The sequence below is a fragment of the Lemur catta genome, chromosome 16, assembly GCF_020740605.2.
Source record: "Lemur catta isolate mLemCat1 chromosome 16, mLemCat1.pri, whole genome shotgun sequence".
Lineage (NCBI taxonomy): Eukaryota > Metazoa > Chordata > Mammalia > Primates > Lemuridae > Lemur > Lemur catta.
In genome coordinates this window covers 2,130,097-2,150,767 of record NC_059143.1, presented here as the reverse complement: position 1 = coordinate 2,150,767, position 20,671 = coordinate 2,130,097, and the positions used below count along the sequence as shown (strand labels likewise).

Here is a 20,671-nt window from a genome sequence, read left to right as displayed (position 1 = left end):
TGCCTCACCTGTCCCAGAGTTTCCTCCATCGCCCTTTTAGGGCTTGTTATAATGAGTGCCGCAGAAAACTGAGGAAGTGGAAAATATAAAACATGAGATAAAAACTAAAAAGAGGAAACGGTTACAAAGAGGGCGCGCGGTGGGGGGTCGGGGGAGCTGGGGGGACGTTGGGGGCTTGGGGAGGGCCTGTTCAGTGCCCGGCGGGGTGCACAGGGGTCCTGCAAGAACGTTCAAGAGGAACTTTCATGCAAACAAGTCCTCCCAGCTGCTGGGGATGTGTATCTTATGTCATAATTTGTACTTTCCCAAAACTTTTTTAAGTGAAAGAAAGCGAGGCGGGCGATGAAGAGGGAGCGGAGTCTCGGGAAACCCGTGCCCGCCGCGCCCACGTGACCAGCCAAGATGGCCGCCCTGGCAGACGGCTGCGCGGCGGGGCGGGAGTCTGCGCGTGGGCCGGAGCCGGGGCCCGAGGCTGGAGAGGAGTTCGAGATCGTGGATCGGAGCCAGCTGCCGACCCCGGGCGAGCTGCGGAGTGTGGGGAGGCCGCGGGCGGCAGCCGAAGGCTGGTCCACACCCATCCTGACCCTGGCGCGAAAGGCCACGGAGAACCTGTCGGCCAGCTGCGGGAGCGCGCTGCGCGCGGCCGCGGTGCTGGGCGGCGGCGACGGCGGCGGGGACGGCGCGGCGCGCGCAGGTAGGCTCGGCGGGGCCGTCGCCCCACGTGTGGCGGGCCCGGGTCTCGGCGGGAGCCGGCCGGCGAGGGCGCGGGACCTGCGCGCTGGTTAGCCAGGCCGGCCGCCCGCCCCCGCCAGCCGGCCTTCCCAGGTGCGCGCCCGGAACCGCGGCACTCTGCTCACACAGTCACTTTAGATGAAGGAAATGGCGGATTTAGGCATAAGTAATCTGTATTAGTTTTTGAAATACTTAAGATGAAACCAGTACTGTTCTCTTGCCTTTTTTTTTTTTTTTTTGAGACAGAGTCTCGCTCTGTTGCCCGGGCTAGAGTGAGTGCCGTGGCGTCAGCCTAGCTCACAGCAATCTCAGACTCCTGGGCTCAAGTGATCCTCCTGCCTCAGCCTCCCCAGTGGCTGGGACTACGGGCATGGGCCACCATGTCCGGCTAATTTTTTCTATACATATGTTAGTTGGCCAGATAATTTCTTTCTATTTTTAGTAGAGACGGGGTCTGGCTCTTGCTCAGGCTGGTCTCGAACTAATGAGCTCGAGCGATCCTCCCGCCTCAGCCTCCCAGAGTGCTAGGATTACAGGCGTGAGCCACCGCGCCCGGCCTGTTCTCTTGCTTTTAAATCCCATGCCCAGGTCGCATGTTGGGAGGTGGACGGGCCACCAGCCCTCCCATTCACTCTTCCAGCCCGTGAGATCACCCAATGATCTCTTAAAATCCTTTTCGGCCCCTGTAATCTAGAATAGAGTTTCAGCATATCAGTGAAAAGAATGACAACATTAAATGATTATGATAGTAAAATTTTGACTTAGAAAGACCTCTAAAGCCAGACATTCAGAGCTATGCTATCCCATGCAGTAGCCCCTAGCCACGTGTGGTGTTTAAATGTAAAATTAAACTTCAATTAAAAATTGACTTCCAGCAGGGCGCAGTGGCTCACGCCTGTAATCCTAGCACTCTGGGAGGCCGAGGCAGGAGGATCGCTCAAGGTCAGGAGTTCGAGACCAGCCTGAGCAAGAGTGAGACCCTGTCTCTACTAAAAATAGAAAGAAATGATCTGGACAGCTAAAAATATATATAGAAAACAATTAGCCAGGCATGATAGCACATGCCTGTAGTCCCAGCTACTCGGGAGGCTGAGGCAGGAGGATCGCTTAAGCCCAGGAGTTTGAGGTTGCTGTGAGCTAGGCTGACGCCATGGCACTCTAGCCTGGGCAACAGAGTGAGACTCTGTCTCAAAAAAAAAAGAGAGAGGCAGTGAAGTTGTGACTAAGGGCATGGGCTCGAGAAGCAGACTGTCTTGGTTCAAGTCCTGGCTCTACCACTTCTGAGTAACTTGGTGAAGTTACTTAACTTTTTAATCCAGCTTCCCTCTTTATAAAACACGGATAATAATGGTATCTATTACATGGGGCCAGCTAAATAATTTGGGAGGCCCAGTGCAAAATTCAGGGCTTGGAGCAAAATGAAGTCATCCTTCCCTTCCTGCCACCATAATGGATTATAACTTCCCTGCAGGGATGGGGTGGGAGAGAAGGCCCTGCCCACTTGCTTGCCTAATGTGCTGTGGTACCCACCCTACCCTGACATTCTGAGGGCACAACTCCTCAGAATGTCAGCTGACCCCTTCCTGGGCCAGCTGTAGTTGCAAAGAGGGGATCAGGACTGGTAGGGAGAAGCCCCAGGCAGCCTGAGTGGGCCAGGGCAGCTGAAGATCTGTCCCAGGGAGGCAGTGGAAGGTGGGCCCACACATGAGCCCTGGTCCAAGGCCCCCCCCCAGTCCTTTGTCCCAATTGACTTCACTTACAAAACAAATTCAAAGATAAAATTATTAAGAATTTCAGAGCTGGGCATGGCGGCTCACATCCATAATCCCAGCACTTTGGGAAGTCAGTGGAGGATTGCTTGAGGCCAGCAGTTCGAGACCAGCCTGGGCAATATAGCAAGACCCCGTTTCTACAAACAATTTTAAAAATTAGCTGAGCATGGTGGCACACACCTGTAGTAGGGAGGCTGAGGTGGGAGGATTGCTTTCATCCAGGAATTTGAGGCTGCAGTGGGCTATGATCACACTAGTGCATTCCAGCCTGGGCAACAGAGGGAGACCCTATCTCTAAAAAAATAATAATAAAAACTATAAAATGTCAGGATATATAACACATAGATTTTTTTTATTAACCAATTTAATGAAAGTACTGAATAAATAACTGCCACTCAATCTGGCAAAAAATGGTGACCATGGGTTACAAAGGGGAACTGCTGGATGAATTAAATGGCCGGGCTCGAAGCTCACCAGGATTTGAAGCCATCGAGTAGGAAGTGGAGGTGGGGGAAGGAAATGGGCCATAGGCAGCAGCTCTGCAGAGGCTTCAGAAAAGCTGGGTAGGAGAAAAACAGTGGCCACCACTGCAGCCAGGGCCAGGGCCAGGGCCAAGGCCAGCTCAGCCATCTCTTTTCCCACTAATCTGCCTACACAGCAGTAAGGACAGTGACAGTTTTCAGAGGGAGCAGTTTAGGAGCAGAGATGCAATGTGAGCAGCACTCTTGCCGGATAACATTTTTTCCCTGATACAGGTTAAAGGAAAACGCTGTGGAATGTTGAAGAATGCTTTCAATACTTGTTTTAAAATGTTATCCATGTGGGGTCTGGTACCACAGTGATTGTGTTGTCCATAGGTGTCCTGTTGGTTTTGGGGGATTTTTTTTTTTAAAGGTAATAAATGAATATGATTTTTAAAAAATCAAACCATACAAAAGAACATTCAACAACTAATAAGTCCTCCTTCCCAGAAGCTGTCCCTAGTACTATTTATTGTATCTTTCCAAGGATGTGCACATAGGGCTACATGTTGCTTTTTAGAGTGATGCCTACTAAAATTTAAGTAACAAAACCATGCTATAAGAATTAACGTGCCAAGCACAATGTTTTAGACATGGATCCTCATAGAAGGCATCCTTTCATTTTAAAATTATGTAGATATATTTGTCATTAGGTCAGGGGTATGTATTATGCCTTTCTATCCTCTTCCATGGCAGATTTTATTTTCCAAGTGTAACTGGTACAGCTTCTCAATATTTTTTCCCCTTTGCATTGCCAAACTATTTAAGTTAGTCATTGAGATAAGTGAAGATTCTTGAAAATTAGGAAAGTTTAAAATGTTTTTCTTCCTATCAATACAGGTTAACACCATATTATAAGATCTTTCAAGATACCAAAACTAAAAATCAAATTTATAAAGAATCAGTCAGGCTGGGTGCAGTGGCTCACGCCTGTAATCCTAGTACTCTGGGAGGCTCAGGTGGGAGGATCGCTTGAGGTCAGGAGTTCGAGACCAGCCTGAGCAAGAGCAAGACCCTGTCTGTACAAACAACAGAAAAAATTAGCCAGCCATTGTGGTGTGTACCTCTAGTCTCAGCTACTTGGGAGGCTGAGGCAGGAAGATCACTTGAGCCCAGGAGTGTGAGGTTGCATTGAGCTACGATGATGCCACTGCATTCTAGCTGGCGTGACAGTTAGGTTCTGTCTCAAAAAAAAAGAAAAAAATCAGTCACTCTTCTATAATTCAGAACCCAACAGAAACATCTGTAGAGCCCCTTTGAGACTGGGCATGTTCTCCCCAGCCCATCCTCTCTACAGCTTCATTCATGTATGTTACGGGCCCCATCCTGTAAGATAGTCAAGGTTGAGATCCCTGATCAGACTGTTTATTTGGCAATTCAGAAAGTGTAGAACTTTGTGATATTCTGTGTGTTGTGTTGAACAATTATTAATGAAGCTTAGAGATGTGAATAGCTTCACCAATGTCACAAAGGTAGTAAAATTGAGAGATAGAACTGCTCAAAGATCATTCCAGCTTTAATGTTCCATGCCTGAGTACAAATGGGCACAGGTGACAGACAGCAAGGGATTCATGAGATGGCCGCAGAACATTGCCACATTCCCAGAAACAGTCTGAGCCACTGCCACCCAGTGCTGATTGCCTGGTATACTGGTCTTGACATTTTTTGCTCACATAACCCCCTAAAAAAATCTCCATCTTTTAAAGTCGACATATAAAAATCTTCATCGTAACTTTAAAGTTACTAAGAATTCGGTTTAGTGTACATATTGACATTTTAAAATAAAACTTTTACATGGTTCTTTGAAGGGTTTCAAATGGTATGTAAATACCGTAATGAACTGAAAATCACCACCATCCATCTTAAAAATAAATAGCTAGTTATTTAATATTGAAAATTTTACATTTTCTCTTTTAGTCTTTGAACTCTAATTTCCATTCCACTGCTGGTATAGATTCTTATCTTAATGTATAGATTTATATGTTTTTAAAAACATTATAGTTCATCCTGTAATAAATCTCAGCAAAAAATATGTAAATAAGTTAAAATGTATTAAATTTTTCTTGTGACTAAAGCTCTAGATGTATGAAAAAGTTTTCTTCTGGAATGAATTGCCATTAAATTTATTAGTAATGCTACATTGATAACAGGAACACAAACATCATTTTTATAAAGAATTATTATACATAAATAAATACTGCATCTTTTAATGAGGTAAATGGTGTTGGTTTTTATCATTAGCATGTATCTGTAGATAAATATATATTATGATTTATAGCTAAAATGTGATAGAATTCAGCATCAATTTTAGTCCTATTTTTTATTTTTTATGGATATTCCTGAGAAACCTGGTTCACATAAATAATAGAAATGGACAGTTTCATTATAGCAGTGTTGCTCATCTTTGAAATCCTTCCAGGTTATATGCCCCAAATCACATGGATCTAATATCAAAAATCACTTTTTATTCTTTTATTTCTGTTCAGAGCAAATAATTGAACATCATCTGACTTGCAACCTAATCATATTAAAGAAATTTCTCAACTTCTGGGAAGTTACCAAAAAAAGGTTTTACCAAGACTTATCAAATGATAATTATACTTGTGATTCTTTCACTTAGACACCTTGCTTAACACAGAAATCTCAAAATGGTTGGGGACATCTAAATAGTGCTTATTTTATTACACCTTTGCCAATGCAATATTTTTTGACAAAACCTTTATCAGGCTCAAATCCATTTTCATCAAAAACCTGAAGTCGCAGTTTTGGCTCATTTGATTCATGGACAATGTCCATCAAGTTAATGGCACATCCTAGGGATGCAAATTGGAACTGGCTGAAAACAATTACATATATTTATGTTTGTGGGGGATGTTTAACTTTCTACTCAGCAGAGGGCTAGACACCACCTCTCTCCCTCAAGACCAGGTTTAACTAAGTAAAATAAAGGAACAAGAAACTGGAAACTCTTCCTGGTTTTGGTTACTTGATTAATTGCTTTGCCTCCATTTGTGTGGGGCTTTCTGCACCCCTGGTCACTGCATTAAGAATATAAGATATAAGGAGTGACCTGCCCTTCTGTAGAGCAGGAGGAGAAACAGCACCAGTGAAGCTGGAGGATCTGGAAATTGAGTTCCTTAAAATATCTGGGCATGCCTAGCCCTTGTCAAGACTTAAGTGTATAATTTATTCCAATTTGAGAACCACTAGATTATAGAACTGGGCATGGTAACTTCTTTAAGTATAAATCTTTACAAATTGTTTTTCCATGGTTATTGGTCTCTTCAGGGTTTCTCCCCCCTTGATGAGGTTTTACAATTTTTATTTCCTTTGCCAATTATACATTTCATCAAAGTTTTTTTTTTTTTTTTTTTTTTGAGACAGTCTCACTGTGTTGTCCGGGCTAGAGTGCCGTGGCATCAGCCTAGCTCACAGCAACCTCAAACTCCTGGGCTCAAGCAATCCTCCTGCCTCAGCCTCCCGAGTAGCTGGGACTACAGGCATGTGCCACCAGGCTCTGCTACTTTTTTTTCTATATATTTTTAGTTGTCCGGTTAATTTCTTTCTATTTTTTAGTAGAGGTCTCGTTTAGTAGGGGTCTCGTTTTCTTGCTCAGGCTGGTCTGAACTCCTGAGCTCAAACAATCCACCTTCCTTGGCCTCCCAGAGTGCTGGGTTACAGGCGTGAGCCACCGCGACCGGCCTTCATTAAAGTTTTGGTATTTATAAAGGTAATACATAGGATTCTCTTGAAATTTAAAGGTATTTATACCACTCCTATCTAAATGCTTTTCTTAACCCACTTTTCCCTCTCCACAACCAAAATACTGTGAACTAAAATGAAATCTTAAGGCTTCCCCCTAACCACCTGACTGAATGGCCAAGGGGATATCCTAAAACTAAATTGCCTGCCATGAGGAGGGAGGTCAGACATGCCTCATATACCCCCTCGCGGAGATATCCTTTGTAACTCATTAACAGACCTAAGGCTATGCAAGACAAATCTGCAGGTCCTCAATTTACACAACAAATATGTGTCTGGTGGCTTACCTCTGATTAACAGACGTTCTTATCTTAAAATATTCCAATCCTTTAGACAAATCTTCATGTCTTTACCCAATTACAAGTCAAAGAATATTTAAACCTACCTGTAACCTGTAAGCCCCACCCTCCCTTTGAGAAGGCCCACCTTTTGGGCTAAACCAATGTATGCCTTCCATGTATTGATTTATGGCTTTACTTGTAAGCCCTGCCTCCCTGAAATATATAAAACAAAACTATAACCCACTCACAGCAAGTCCACTTGTTCAAGGCTTCTTGGGTGTGGCTGCAGGTCATGGCCGTCAAATTTGGCTCAGAATAAATTTCCTAAATTATTTTACAGAGTTTGGCTTCTTTTCTGTTTACAATACTTAGACTGTTCTTTTCTTTCCCATCAGCTCTCCCCCTACCTTCTTGGATTTTGCTGAGTTTAGAATTTTTAGTCCCAGGGTGTCTCAATATTTACTTAAGACCTTTATTACAAATTTAGTCATAATATTATTCTTTCAGATTTAACTATAGTTTTAAAAAACTATGTATATATGTATACATAAACTCTTTTAACTATTTATCCATATTGATGCCCATGAAATAAAACAAAGGATTAATATGCAGAATATACAGATCATTAAGACAAAGGCAAGCAATTCAACATGCAAGTCAAAAGATGGAGCAGGCATCTTCACAGAAGAAATGAGCTGCAAACTAAAACAGCACGACCTCCCTGCCCCAATCCGACCGACAGATCTCTGAAAGGCGGCACGTAGGCGCGGGAGAAGGGGGCGCACCGCCGGGAAGGCCCGGCCCCGCCCCGGGGTTAATTTTCCCGCCAGGACTCTTAGTTTGGGGTCTGATTTTTTTTTTTTTTTTAATTTCTAGGATGCCAGCTTACTGCGTTTGAGAGAACACTTGCCAAGCACTTATCACAGATATCTAATACTGACTACAGACAGGCTTTTTTTTACTCTCAAAACACAGCAACAAGATTAATGGAGTTGTAGCTGAGTTCACGTGATTCTAAGGGTTTTACCTACAAAAAAAGTGTGTGAAACTAGGAATTGCCCACTAGCCGTGGACGAAAGATCAGCAACAACAAGAATTAGAGTCTGGAACCGAGGGGAGGATGCTTTCCCGCTGGCACTCGGCTGCCAGCGTGGGACAAAAAGAACAGACCAGAGAGAGCGGGGACCGGGGACCGGGGACCGGGGCCCGCCCTGTCGGGCACAGAGAGCGCAAAATGGCGCCCACCAGCTCCGTGGGCGTGACCTGGAGCTGGACTTGTCCAATGGGAATCTCCGGGGGGAGGAACGCTCTCCCTGCGCGCCTTCTAGCTTGGAGCGGGGCTTCCTGACATTTGCGCCCTTCCATTGGTCGAAAGTGGAATAGGGTTGTGGGAGAGACCAATCGTGGTGAGTCTTAGTAGAGCCGTCGCCGTAGCAACGCGCGGAGCCGCCTGGGAGATGCCTCGAGTAGGAAGTGGAGAGGCTCTCTTCTGACCCAAGGCCCAAGCCATCCAGGTGGGACTGTGGCCTCCAGGCATCAAGGACCGGTTGACTGCGAGTCCCAGTTATTCGCCCGCCAGCACGTCCGCGCCCTGAACGGGCCGTTTGGTCCCCTGCCTGGCCCGTCTTCCCTCCACCGCCCGACGGCCGACCTCTCCACCCCGGACCGCACTCAGTCCGCTAACGAAGCTGTCCCTACTTTGCCCCACAGCTTCCAAGTGCCAGATGATGGAGGAGCGTACCAACCTGACGCACATGATGAAACTCAGCATCAAGGTCTTGCTCCAGTCGGCCCTGAGCCTGGGCCGCAGCCTGGATGCAGACCATGCTCCCTTGCAGCAGTTCTTTGTAGTGATGGAGCACTGCCTGAAACATGGGCTGAAAGGTGAGCCTGCGGGGGCGTTTGGGAGAGTGGAAATTTGGGCTAGGTGTTGGCTCAGCATTTATGCATCTGTGCCAAACTTTGTTCTGGGTGCTGGGTTAACAGCAGTGTACAGAACAGACAGGTCCCTGCCCTCAGAAAGCGACATTCTAGAGCAGTGCTGTCCAAGAGAAATGTCACGCAAGATACATAGGCAGTTTTTAATTTTTAGTAGCCACTTTAAAAAAAAAAGGTTAAAAGCACTAATCTACTTTAAAATTTAAAGATTAATTTGAATATATTTTATTGGGCTCAGTATATCCAAAATATAATCATCTGACACGTAATCCATCTTTAAAAGCCTTACTGAGATATTTTACATTCTTTTTCATCTAAGGCTTAAAAATCCACTGTGCTTTTTACACTTACAGCACATCTCAATTCGGTTCCTCAGTTGCACTAGCCACATTTCAAGTGCTCAGTAGCACATGTGGCTAGTGACTGCCTTGGACAGTGCAGTTCTAGAGGACAAAACAGACAGTAAAGGCAGAAACAAACATAATTACAAAATGCTACAAATTCGAGGAAGCAAAATGAGTTAAATGACAAACAAGGAAGGAAACTTTCAGCCAGGGTGGGAGGGGATGATCTTTCTGAGAAGGTGAAATGTGAGCCAAGATCCAAAGGAGAAGAAGCCGGCTATGCAGAGATTTGGGGCAAGAACATTTAGCTTAAAAACAAACAGATGCAAAGGACAGTGGCCCTGAGTGAGACCAGCCTTGGCTTGAGGAAGACCAGGTAACTGAGGTGTGCTGAGAGAGAGAATGGGAAGAGATGAGGTCAGGGGAGTAGATGGGGCTGAGTTATGTAAACCCTTAAAGGTCATGGTGAGGAGTTGGATTTTATGTTAAGTGTATTTGCAGGATTTTAAATAAAAGAGAAATGTAACCTATCTTGCATTTTTAAAAGAACTTCTAGCTATGTGTAGAGCAGATTGCAAGGGTGGGGAGGTGACAATACTAGGAGCAGTGAGACCAGTTAGGTTATTACAGCAGTTCAGGTGACAAATGATGGCGATGATTTGAAAAAAATCAAGCATTGATCTTGCCATCAGGAGGAACAAAAGGGAAGAATTTCACAGATGATCATATGAGGCACCTATTTTATTGCGTGGGCAGTAACTCCTTGGAGAAAGAGCATAGTAGGTATATCAGAGAAACTCTGTTGTCAGAGGGAGAGCTAATTTGTTACTTGGCCTCTCCCAGTCTCCAAGGCTAAATGAAAAGAATTAAGTACTGGAGCTTTGCAACTTTCATTTGACTTTTGGGAAAGAGACTGTGGGTCCCTGAAGAAATTTTGCAACGTGTTATTATAAATAGCACTTCTGTTTTCTCTTTTAGTTAAGAAGAGTTTTATTGGCCAAAATAAATCTTTCTTTGGTCCTTTGGAGCTGGTGGAGAAACTTTGTCCAGAAGCATCAGATATAGCTACTAGTGTCAGAAATCTGCCAGAATTAAAGTGAGTGAGAAGTAGTTACATTTACTTGATTTTTTAAAAAAACTCCCTCTCATTTACCCATTTCTCAGTTCTTTGCTGATCAAACTTTTCCAAATTTGGAACAAACTGTAGCATGAACCACACTCTACTTAGACTTTAGTCTCAGCTCTGCTGCTCATTATGCACATGATCTTGAGCAAGATTTGCCCCTCTAGGCTTCATTTTCCTTTTCTTTAAAATGGGAACAGTGATTCCTGCTTGCCACACAGGTTAAATAGATTGGAAAGGTGTTGTCAACCAAAGAGCACTCACAGAGGGAAAAGGAGTTAATAATTACACTCCTGGAATCAACTGCTTCAGATACATATGGGCAGTTTTCTGAATAATACATTTTGGGCCAGATTTTAGTCTCCATGACAAGGGACATTTGTGAATAGGCTGTGAGTAATTATTTGCCATGTCTGGATTTGCTCTTGGGACCTCTATGCATAGGCTCAAAGTCAGCAGAACACCAATAAGGCAGCATCATGGAATCTGGCATTTAGAAGGCACCCTATGGATCCTTTAGCCAATATAAAAGAACCCTCTTGCAGAGTCTCACACAGGGGCTTGCTCTATGCCAGGCATATGCTGAGGACATTTCTTTTCATCTCATTTAATTCTCCACAACAGCCCTCTAGCATAGGTGTTGGTATCCTTATTTACAAGAGTGGAAACTGAGACTTAGAATGTTTAAGTAATTTGTCCAAGGACCCTTGCCAAGTGAGTGGTGGAGCCCAGAAGAGAACATAGGTCCTTTTGACTCTAAAACCCTCTGAATCCCACAAAACTCCATTGCTGTCAGGCCCTGTGCATTCTTCTCAGGATTGGATCACAGGCATGAGCCACCATGCCCAGACCTGTTGTTCTGTATATGGTACAATTTCCCATACCTTTTCTGAATAAATAATTAGGAAATAAAAGCAAGCCAAAATGTAAATTTTTTTACAAAGAAATTGTCAAACTTATATTATTTCACTACCCAGAAAACAACTACTACTGATATCTGCCAGGCACAATGGTTCTCAGCACTTTGGGGAGGCCAAGGCAGGAGTATCACTTGAGGCCAGGAGTTCAAGAGCAGCCTGGGCAAGATCCTGTCTTTTAAAAAAACAAAAATCGTTGTCAGTATTCTTCCAGATCCTTTCAGTGTGTAGTCAGACAAATAGATAAGATTCTATTTTTATTTTACCCCCCTGACCCCCGACACACACACACACACACACACACACACACACACACACACGTGCACATTCTCATAGAGGACAGCTTAACACTGTCCACCAAAATTGCAAGTGCATTTGCCCTTTGACCCAGCAATGCCACTTACAGGTGTTCTATCCTACAGATGTCACACATGAAGGTGACATGTGCAGAATTATCGATTGCAGCATTATTTGTAACAGCAGAAGGTTAGAACCAGCCTAGATTTAAAAAAGAAAACCAGTTAGATAAATTACAGTGTAGTCCAATAATGAAACACTAAATCTATGAAAAAATGAACTCAGTCCTTAGTGTGCTGATATGGAAAGATTTTTCAAGATGATGTTAAGTGAAATAAGCCAGTTGAGAACAGTATGTAAAACATGTTAATTTTTTTTGTAAAAAGTGGAGAAAAGAATTTATACTTGTACTTGTTTTCAGATTCATAAAAATGGTTTAGAAGTGAACCTAAACCAAGAACATTGTATTAACATGTGGGGAAGGGGGGATGGGGAAGTGGAGGACAGGTCAGAGAGAGCTACAGCTGTATACTTTGTAATAATTTCTGGTTTCTAAACTAAGTGTAGGTATTATTGCTATTCCAAAAAAATTCAGTTTTAAACTGTATATACTGTTTTGTAGTTTTTTTTACATTTAATATTAGAGTTTAAATCTTTCTATATCAAATATTCATCCATAGCATCATATTTTGTTTCAGACGAGGTCTTGCTTTGTTGCTCAGGCTGGTTCTCAAACTCTTGGGCTCAAGCGATCCTCTCACCTCAACCTCCCGATGAGCATCATTTCTTAAATGGCCAAATAGTATTCTGTTGTATAGCTAATTTGTTCATCTCCCCTTTGTGCTTTGTGGTTGCCTTCAGATTCTGATTATCACAAACAGTGCTGTGGTGACCATTCCCAAGTGTACCACGTTGTGTCCATCCTAAGTTATTTCCTGAGGATATATTACTAGATGTAGAATTTTAATAACCTTTTGTCAAATTGCCCAGTAGAAAGTTGTATACTCCCCCTGCCCCCTGGACTACACATGTCAGCCTTTGCTTTTCACACCATGACAACAGTAAATATCTTTTTTATTCTATTTCCTCTCCTTTTTACTCTGCTTTAACATTTTTTATGTGTCTGCATGTGTGTTCCAAAGGCTTTTTTATTGATGAAATTAGATTAACCCTTCTGAGCCTGGCTTCTGAAATTACCGAGGGTGATTCTGACCCTCGTAGCATGGTCTTTGTCTCTGAGAGCTCCTTTTATGCAGGTTATTGATTACAGCCTTACCTTTGCTACTTTCTTGGATGTTACAAATGCAGCTACTCTCTTAGAGCAGAATCTTTTTCTTCCTTAAACAGTTTTTTTTTTTTTTTTTTTTGAGACAGAGTCTCACTTTGTTGCCCAGGCTAGAGTGAGTGCATGGCATCAGCCTAGCTCACAGCAACCTCAAACTCCCGGGCTTCAGCGATCCTACTGCCTCAGCCTCCCGAGTAGCTGGGACTACAGACATGCACCACCATGCCCGGCTAATTTTTTTTCTATATATATATTTTAGTTGGCCAGATAATTTATTTCTATTTTTAGTAGAGACAGGGTCTCCCTCAGGCTGGTCTCGAACTCCTGACCTCGAGCAATCCACCCGCCTTGGCCTCCCAGAGGGCTAGGATTACAGGCGTGAGCCACGGCGCCCGGCATTTTTTTGCCTTAAACAGTTTTAAGTCTATAATTGGGAGGCCTTTTTTTTCCTTTTTCTTTCTTATTTTTTTTTTTTTAGAGATGGGGGGTCTCACTGTGTTGCCCAGGCTGGAGTGCAGTGGCTGTTCACAGGTGCAGTCACACTACAGCCTTGCACACTGGGCTCAAGTGATCCTCCTGCCTTAGCCTCCTGACAGCTGGGACTACAGGCGAGTGTCACTGAACCCGGCTCTTTTCTTTCTCTTAATGTTTAACATAGGCCTTTTCACAATGAGATTGGTTGTACAACAGTGAGAGTGTAATTAACACTACTGAATTATATGCTTAAAAATGGTTACGATCATAAATTTATGTTGTGTGTAATTTACCAGAATTAAAAATAAAACAGAATTGCACCTTTGAGCTAATGCCTTAGAAATCTTATGAGACATAAATACTTTAACAAGCACTATGTTCTGTGTGAGTCTTTTTTTTTTTTTTTTTTTGAGACAGAGTCTGGCTTTGTTGCCCGGGCTAGAATGAGTGCCTTGGCATCAGCTTAACTCACAGCAACCTCAAACTCCTGGGCTTAAGCGATCTTGCTGCCTCAGCCTCCCGAGTAGCTGGGACTACAGGCATGCACCACCATGCCCGGCTAATTTTTTCTCTATATATTTTTAGTTGTTCAGATAATTTCTTTCTATTTTTAGTAGAGATGGGGGTCTTGCTCTTGCTCAGGCTGGTCTCGAACTCCTGACCTTGAGCGATCCACCCACCTCAGCCTCCCAGAGTGCTAGGATTACAGGTGTGAGCCACCGCGCCCAGCCTGTGTTAGTCTTTTAAAAGAATGTTTATCCATTATACAAATCTAACCTGTTATTTCCTGGCTCCCTATGAAATTTTATAAATATATGCAAAGCATTGTCTAATTGTATTTGTTCTAGAAATCAGATTTTTGTGGCTTCAAATTTTTTCCTTTTGTGTTGAAAAAAAATGCATGCCCTGGTACAAAATTCAAATGGTGGCCGGAGGTGTGCAGTGAGCCGTTCTCTGCCTGCGCACGTAGTGTGCGTTTCTGCCCCAACCCCAAAGCAGCTATTCTTAGAGTATTCTCTGTATTCGTAAACATGAATATGTATGAGTATGTGTATCTGTCGGGCTGAACTGAGGGTTTATTCTGTGTTTGTTGTTGTTATACCACAACAATTTGACTCTCTGAATTCTAGGACAGCTGTGGGAAGAGGCAGAGCTTGGCTTTATCTTGCACTCATGCAAAAGAAACTGGCAGATTATCTGAAAGTGCTTATAGACAATAAACATCTCTTAAGGTATTATGTCACCTCTCTTATCTTTTGCTTTGTAAATAATTAGAACATAGCTCTATAGATAATTTTTGATTAAAATGAGAGTATAATGTTCACAAAAATTTATGACTGGTTCGTTTTTTATATTTATAACTATATGAGTAAACAGTCATTATAAAAGAACTTTTCTGTTGACTCTGATAATTTATTAATACAAGGGAAGGATCTCTCTAGAGTTAAATCTCTTGTCTAATTGAGATAAAGTAACTTTTATAGCATGGCCTAAAACCCAAGTTTTTTAGTGTTTTCAAGTCATGGCTTTTTATTAAACATGTCTTTACATGATAAATACTGATTTTGAATATTGTATATACTTTATACTCTGAGTATAGTTACACTGAGTAACTCTGAGTTACTGATTTTGTTCTAATGAACCAATTCTTTTTTTTTTCAATTAATTTTTTATTTATAATTGACACATAATTCTACATATTTATGGGGTACAGTGTGGTGTTTCAGTGCATGCATACGTTGTATATCAAATCAGGGTAATTGCCATATCTATCACTTTGCTAATGAACTGATTCTTAAGACAGTAAGTTCTCATGAACACACACACACACACACACACACACACGCAGTGGCCTGGGTGCCACTGGATTTGGTAACCTAGTAAATCATTGGTGACCAAAGCAGTAATAGGGGATGGAGCCCCACAGCAAACGGTCGAGATGACTGGCAGGTAAGGACATAAAGGCAGCAAGCGTTGCTCTGTAGGACACAAGGAAAAGGGAAGAGTTTTATTCTTGGATGTGAGGAATCTTTGGAATCCCGTTATTGTTTACATGAGTGTGATTGTAGAAGTGGTCCGTATCACCATGGAAGAGCCACTTGAGACATAGGAGGGGCAGAGTGACATCAGGAATGCGGTGACTGAGAGGAGATGGGAAGGGCCGGTGTCCTGGGCCTAAACAGAGGAGTTAACCTTAGTTAGACAGGAGGAGGGAAGAGCCCGTTCTAAGCCATAGGAAGAGGGGAGAGGAAACAGCATTCGAAGTGACAAGGTGACGGAGGGAAATAGAAAGGAGGGAAGGAAATTCACACCAGGTAGCTTCCGGCTGGGGGGGCGGGGTGAAGGGGGAGTAAAGGTGTTTCTCTGCCTTGTCCTTGTCTTATCTGTCTCTTGCAGTGAGTTCTATGAGCCTGAGGCATTAATGATGGAGGAAGAAGGGATGGTGATTGTCGGCCTGCTGGTGGGACTCAATGTTCTTGATGCCAATCTCTGCTTAAAAGGAGAGGACTTGGATTCTCAGGTAAAATGGAATTTCGGCTCTAGATAGAATATCTTCAGTAGGCCAGGGATGTTACATAGCATGTACAGCCATGCGCTACACCAAAAAAGGGGCAGCTGGCAGACAGCCCTCTGGTAGGGGACTGGGTGAGGTACTATGTTGAGGAGGAGGGGAGCGGCTAGGGAAGGTCTCAGGGAAGGCTGAAGAAGTGGCATGGCAGAGGCACACACAGAAAGCTCGGCTTGTTTGGGAACCGGCAGGCAGTTCTCTGTGGCTGGAACTTAGGATGCTCAGTGGGCGCAGTGAAGGTGGAGGCTGGGCCCAGTTCTTAGGCCATCAGTGCCATGCTAAAGGGGTTAGCTTGTATCCCTTGAGCTTTGGGAAGTTGCTGGAAGTTTTTAAGCTGTACACTGAAATGATCAGGCCTGGGTTTGAGAAAGATCAATCTAGCAGCCATTCAGGTCATGAATTAGAGGTAGCCAAGAATAGAGACAGCAAAAACATTGAGAAGACTAGTCTAGAAGTTCCAAAAGGTTGGATGGAAAGTGGTAAAGATAGAGTCAGGAGAGATCCGTGAAGTCAAGTTAATAAAATGGGGCACAAAGGAGAGTAAGTTGTAAGGTGTGGAACTCCTGTGGGGAGGCACAGCCCCCTCAGGATGGGCTTTCTTCCTGCATGGGAGTTGGGGACCAGGGCTGAGGCCTGAGCTCCCAGTGGCAGGGACTGCAAATGTCTGCCTGACCCATCCTCCACCTGCACCCTCTTGTACCTGTGGCTGGGCTACTGCCCAGCTTTCTTCCTGCCACTCGTTTGGACCTGAAAAAGCTAAAGCTTCCCTCATCCCTCCACACCCAGGTAACTTTTTTTGTAGCCTCTCTTTCCTTTTTTTAAAAAACAGTTTTATTTTTTTTTGCATGTTGAAACTTTTTCAAAAAAATTACAAGAAGTATGTTTGAAAAGAAACTGAACATCGGCCAGGTGTGGTGGCTCACACCTGTAATTCTATCACTCTGGGAGGCTGAGGCGGGAGGATTGCTTGAGCTCAAGAGTTCAAGACCAGCCTGAGTAAGAGCGAAACACTGTCTCTACTAAAAATAGAAAAATTAGCTGGGCATCGTGGCTTGCACCTGTAGTCCCCAGCTACTCAGCAGGCTGATGCAGGAGGATCGCTTGAGCCCAGGAGTTTGAAGTCACAGTGAGCTACGATGACGCCACTGCTACTGCACTCTACCCAGGGTGACAGTAAGACTGTCTCAAAAAAAAAATAGAAAAGAAACAAGAAACTAAATATCACACAGAACTCCCATTACATGGAGACAGTTAATTCAGTGTTACATTGTTACATTTTGGTATATATCCTTCCAGCACATGAACAAAGGTGTGTGTGTGTGTATTTGTGTATTTTAGAGTGACATGTTTTGGCATTTTCTTTGTTTACTAAGCCAAACTATGATTATTCTAAGTACTCCATTTTGTAATTTTTAAAACTTTAACAAAACGTTCCACACAGCTCTCAATGACAATAGACATGTAAAACCATTGTAAATGGTATTCTTTTTTTTTTTGAAACAGAATCTTGCTACATCACCTGGGCTAGAGTGCAGTGATGTCTTCATAGCTCACTGCAACTTCAAACACCTGGGCTCAAGCTATCTTCCTGCCTCAGCCTCCCAAGTAGCTGGGACTACAGGCATGCACCACCATGCCCAACTAATTTTTCTATTTTTAGTAGAGATGGGGTCTCACTCTTGCTCAGGCTGGTCTCGAACTCCTGACCTCAATCAAGTGTTACTCCTGCCTGGGCCTCTCAGAGTGCTAGGGTTACAGGCCACCACAGCTGGCCTATATTCTTTTTTTTTTTTTTTTTTTTTGAGACAAGAGTTTCCCAGGCTGGAGTGCAATGGTGCTATCATAGCTCACTGCAGCCTCGAACTCCTGGGCTTAAGTGATTCTCCTGCCTCATCCTCCTGAGTAGCTTAGACTACAGGTATTCACCACCATGCTCAACTAATTTTTTACTTTTTTGTAGAGATAGGGGTCTCACTATGTTGCCCAGGCTGGTCTCAAATTCCAAGCCTCAAGTGATCCTCCTTCCTTGGCCTCCCATAGTGCTGGGATTACAGGTGTGAGCCACCGAGTCTGACCAGTATTCCATTTTTTAATTACTATAATTTAACTAATACCTTACTAATTTTGGTTGTTTCCATATTGTAACAGCAATATTATTAACATCCTTAAAGCTCTTTCATTCTTGTCCATTTGTTTCCTTAAGATAAATTTTAGATTACTATGTCAAAGTACACACATTCTACATTTTGTTCTTTTTTTTTTTTTTTTTTTTTTTTTTTGAGACAGAGTCTTGCTTTGTTACCCAGGCTAGAGTGAGTGCCGTGGCGTCAGCCTAGCTCACAGCAACCTCAAACTCCTGGGCTTAAGCGATCCTACTGCCTCAGCCTCCCCAGTAGCTGGGACTACAGGCATGTGCCACCAAGCCCGGCTAATTTTTTCTATATATATTTTAGTTGGCCAGATAATTTCTTTCTATTTTTAGTAGAGACAGGGTCTCGCTCTTGCTCAGGCTGATCTCGAGCTCCTGAGCTCAAACGATCCTCCCGCCTCGGCCTCCCAGAGTGCTAGGATTACAGGCGTGAGCCACCGTGCCCGGCCCACACATTCTACATTTTGATAGATCCTGTAAAATTGACCTCCAGAAAAGTCTTCCATTATACACTCCATTGGCAACATGTGAGAGAACCCATTTCCTCTTGCTGACGCGGGATATGATGAGCACTCTTGGTTTTTTTCAATCTGATAAAACAACTCATTTCAAATTTATAAGTATTTTTTCATGTTTTATTTGCCATTGGTGGTTCAGCATTTGTAACTATCTTTTCACAACCTTTGCCCATTTTTCTTAGTTTTCTATCTTTTTCCACTTCTTTGTTACAGACTAAGGATATTGACCCTTTATCAGAATTTTTTGTGATAATTTTTTTTTTCTGATTTCTTAGGGGTGGTTTGCCCTATAGAATTTTTTATTCTTTTGCAGTCAAATTTACCAGATGTTTAGTTTGTACCCTCTAAGGTACTGTCCTTTGAAGGTCCTTTTCCACCTAAAAGTTAACCTAATTTTAAAAATCAGATATCTATTTTTTACATTTCAATAATTTATCATTTGTTTTGACAATGGTGTGAAATGGGAATCTAGATTTTATTTATAAATAGTATGCCAGTTTTCTCAATATCACTTATTAAATATATTTTTTCTGATAATTTGAAATTCTAGCTTTATCATATATGAAATATCCATATTATGTTTAGTTTATTTTTGAACTCTTCTGTTTGGTCCCTGACTCTCTTCATCCCTGTGCCAGTAGCACTTTCTTTTAAGTACTAGCGCCACATAGTGTGTTCTGCACTCTGGTAGTTAACCTGCTATCTACTGTGTTACACTTCTGTTTTAAATAGTTCTAGGCTGTCCATTCTACCAGATGAACTTCAACATCTTTTTTGTAAATTGCAAAATGAAAACTCCTTTGAGACTTTTATTAAATAATAGATAATGTTAGTGAGCATTCTGATCTAGTCCTGTCTTGAATGGCAGTGCCTCTAGCATGTCACCATGAAGTGTGAATGTTTGCTCTTGACGTCCGATTTCTCGTGTTACTGTTCTGCACCAGTTTATTTTGAATATATTAGCCTCATAAAATAAACTGGAAAATGTTGTTTTTCTTGTTTTCCAACACAGTTTATCAGAGGAGGAATTACTTTTCCTTTGAAGGTTTACTAGAATTAATTGGTATGACCGCTTCACTCTTATGCCTTTTTTGGTCTTAGTTTTTGTTGTTTTTTTTTTTTTTTAACACAGAGTGTCGCTTTGTTGCCCAGGCTAGAATGAGTGCCGTGGCGTCAGCCTAGCTCACAGCAACCTCAAACTCCTGGGCTTAAGCGATCCTCCTGCCTCAGCCTCCCGAGTAGCTGGGACTACAGGCATGCGCCACTATGCCCGGCTAATTTTTTCTATATAGATTTTTAGTTGGCCAGATAATGTCTTTCTATTTTTAGTAGAGACGGGGTCTCACTCTTGCTCAGGCTGGTCTCAAACTCCTGACCTCGAGCAATCCACCCGCCTCGGCCTCCCAGAGTGCTAGGATTACAGGCGTGAGCCACCGCGCCCGGCCTGGTCTTAGTTTTTTGACTACTTTAATTTTGGCATAGTTTTTGATCAGTTTATTGGTTTCCTGAGTTTTAGGACAATTTTTTAGTCATTTATAGTTTTCTAGAAATCATTTCCTTCAGATCTATTAAGCCAGAGTTATATGAAAGTATTCTCTTACAGCTTTTTAAAATCTCATTGTTCTCGTTTGTAATACTTCGCATTTGCTAAATATTGATCATATTTATATATCACATCAATGGTAGAGATTTATCTACTTTGTTAGAGCTTGAAAAACCAACTCTCATTTATCATTTCTGCTTTGGGTATTCATTCTTTCTGTTGGTTTTTTCCAGTTGAATATGTTTTTTATGGCTTAATTTTTTATTACAAAAGAAATGCATGCTTGTTGGGGAAAATTGGGCGTTACAGAAGTCTATAATGTTCAAAGAGAAATTCAACCTCCCTTTCTCCCTTCCCCCCTGAGTTCCTCTCTGTTCCCCACAGGTAATGGTAACAATTTTGGGGAAAATCTTTCTAGAAGCTTTTCTCTTTTTCTATGCATTTAT

General features: G+C 42.7%; 1 protein-coding gene across 2 annotated transcripts in view; it reads left to right on the top strand.

Moving 5' to 3' along the window:
* The first annotated feature begins 387 nt into the window (after positions 1 to 387).
* RUFY1 (RUN and FYVE domain containing 1) overlaps positions 388 to 20,671 on the top strand; it is a 51,370-nt gene continuing 31,086 nt past the window's right edge. The window contains exons 1-5 of one of the 2 annotated variants that reach the window (XM_045527742.1): positions 388 to 694; positions 8,779 to 8,952; positions 10,329 to 10,446; positions 14,577 to 14,678; positions 15,844 to 15,967. In XM_045527742.1, coding sequence (XP_045383698.1) covers positions 403 to 694; positions 8,779 to 8,952; positions 10,329 to 10,446; positions 14,577 to 14,678; positions 15,844 to 15,967 — 810 coding nt within the window. In that variant the 5' untranslated portion in view covers positions 388 to 402. Of the gene's footprint in view, positions 695 to 8,324; positions 8,583 to 8,778; positions 8,953 to 10,328; positions 10,447 to 14,576; positions 14,679 to 15,843; positions 15,968 to 20,671 lie in introns of those variants that run through there. The other variant, XM_045527743.1, reaches the window with a different exon arrangement.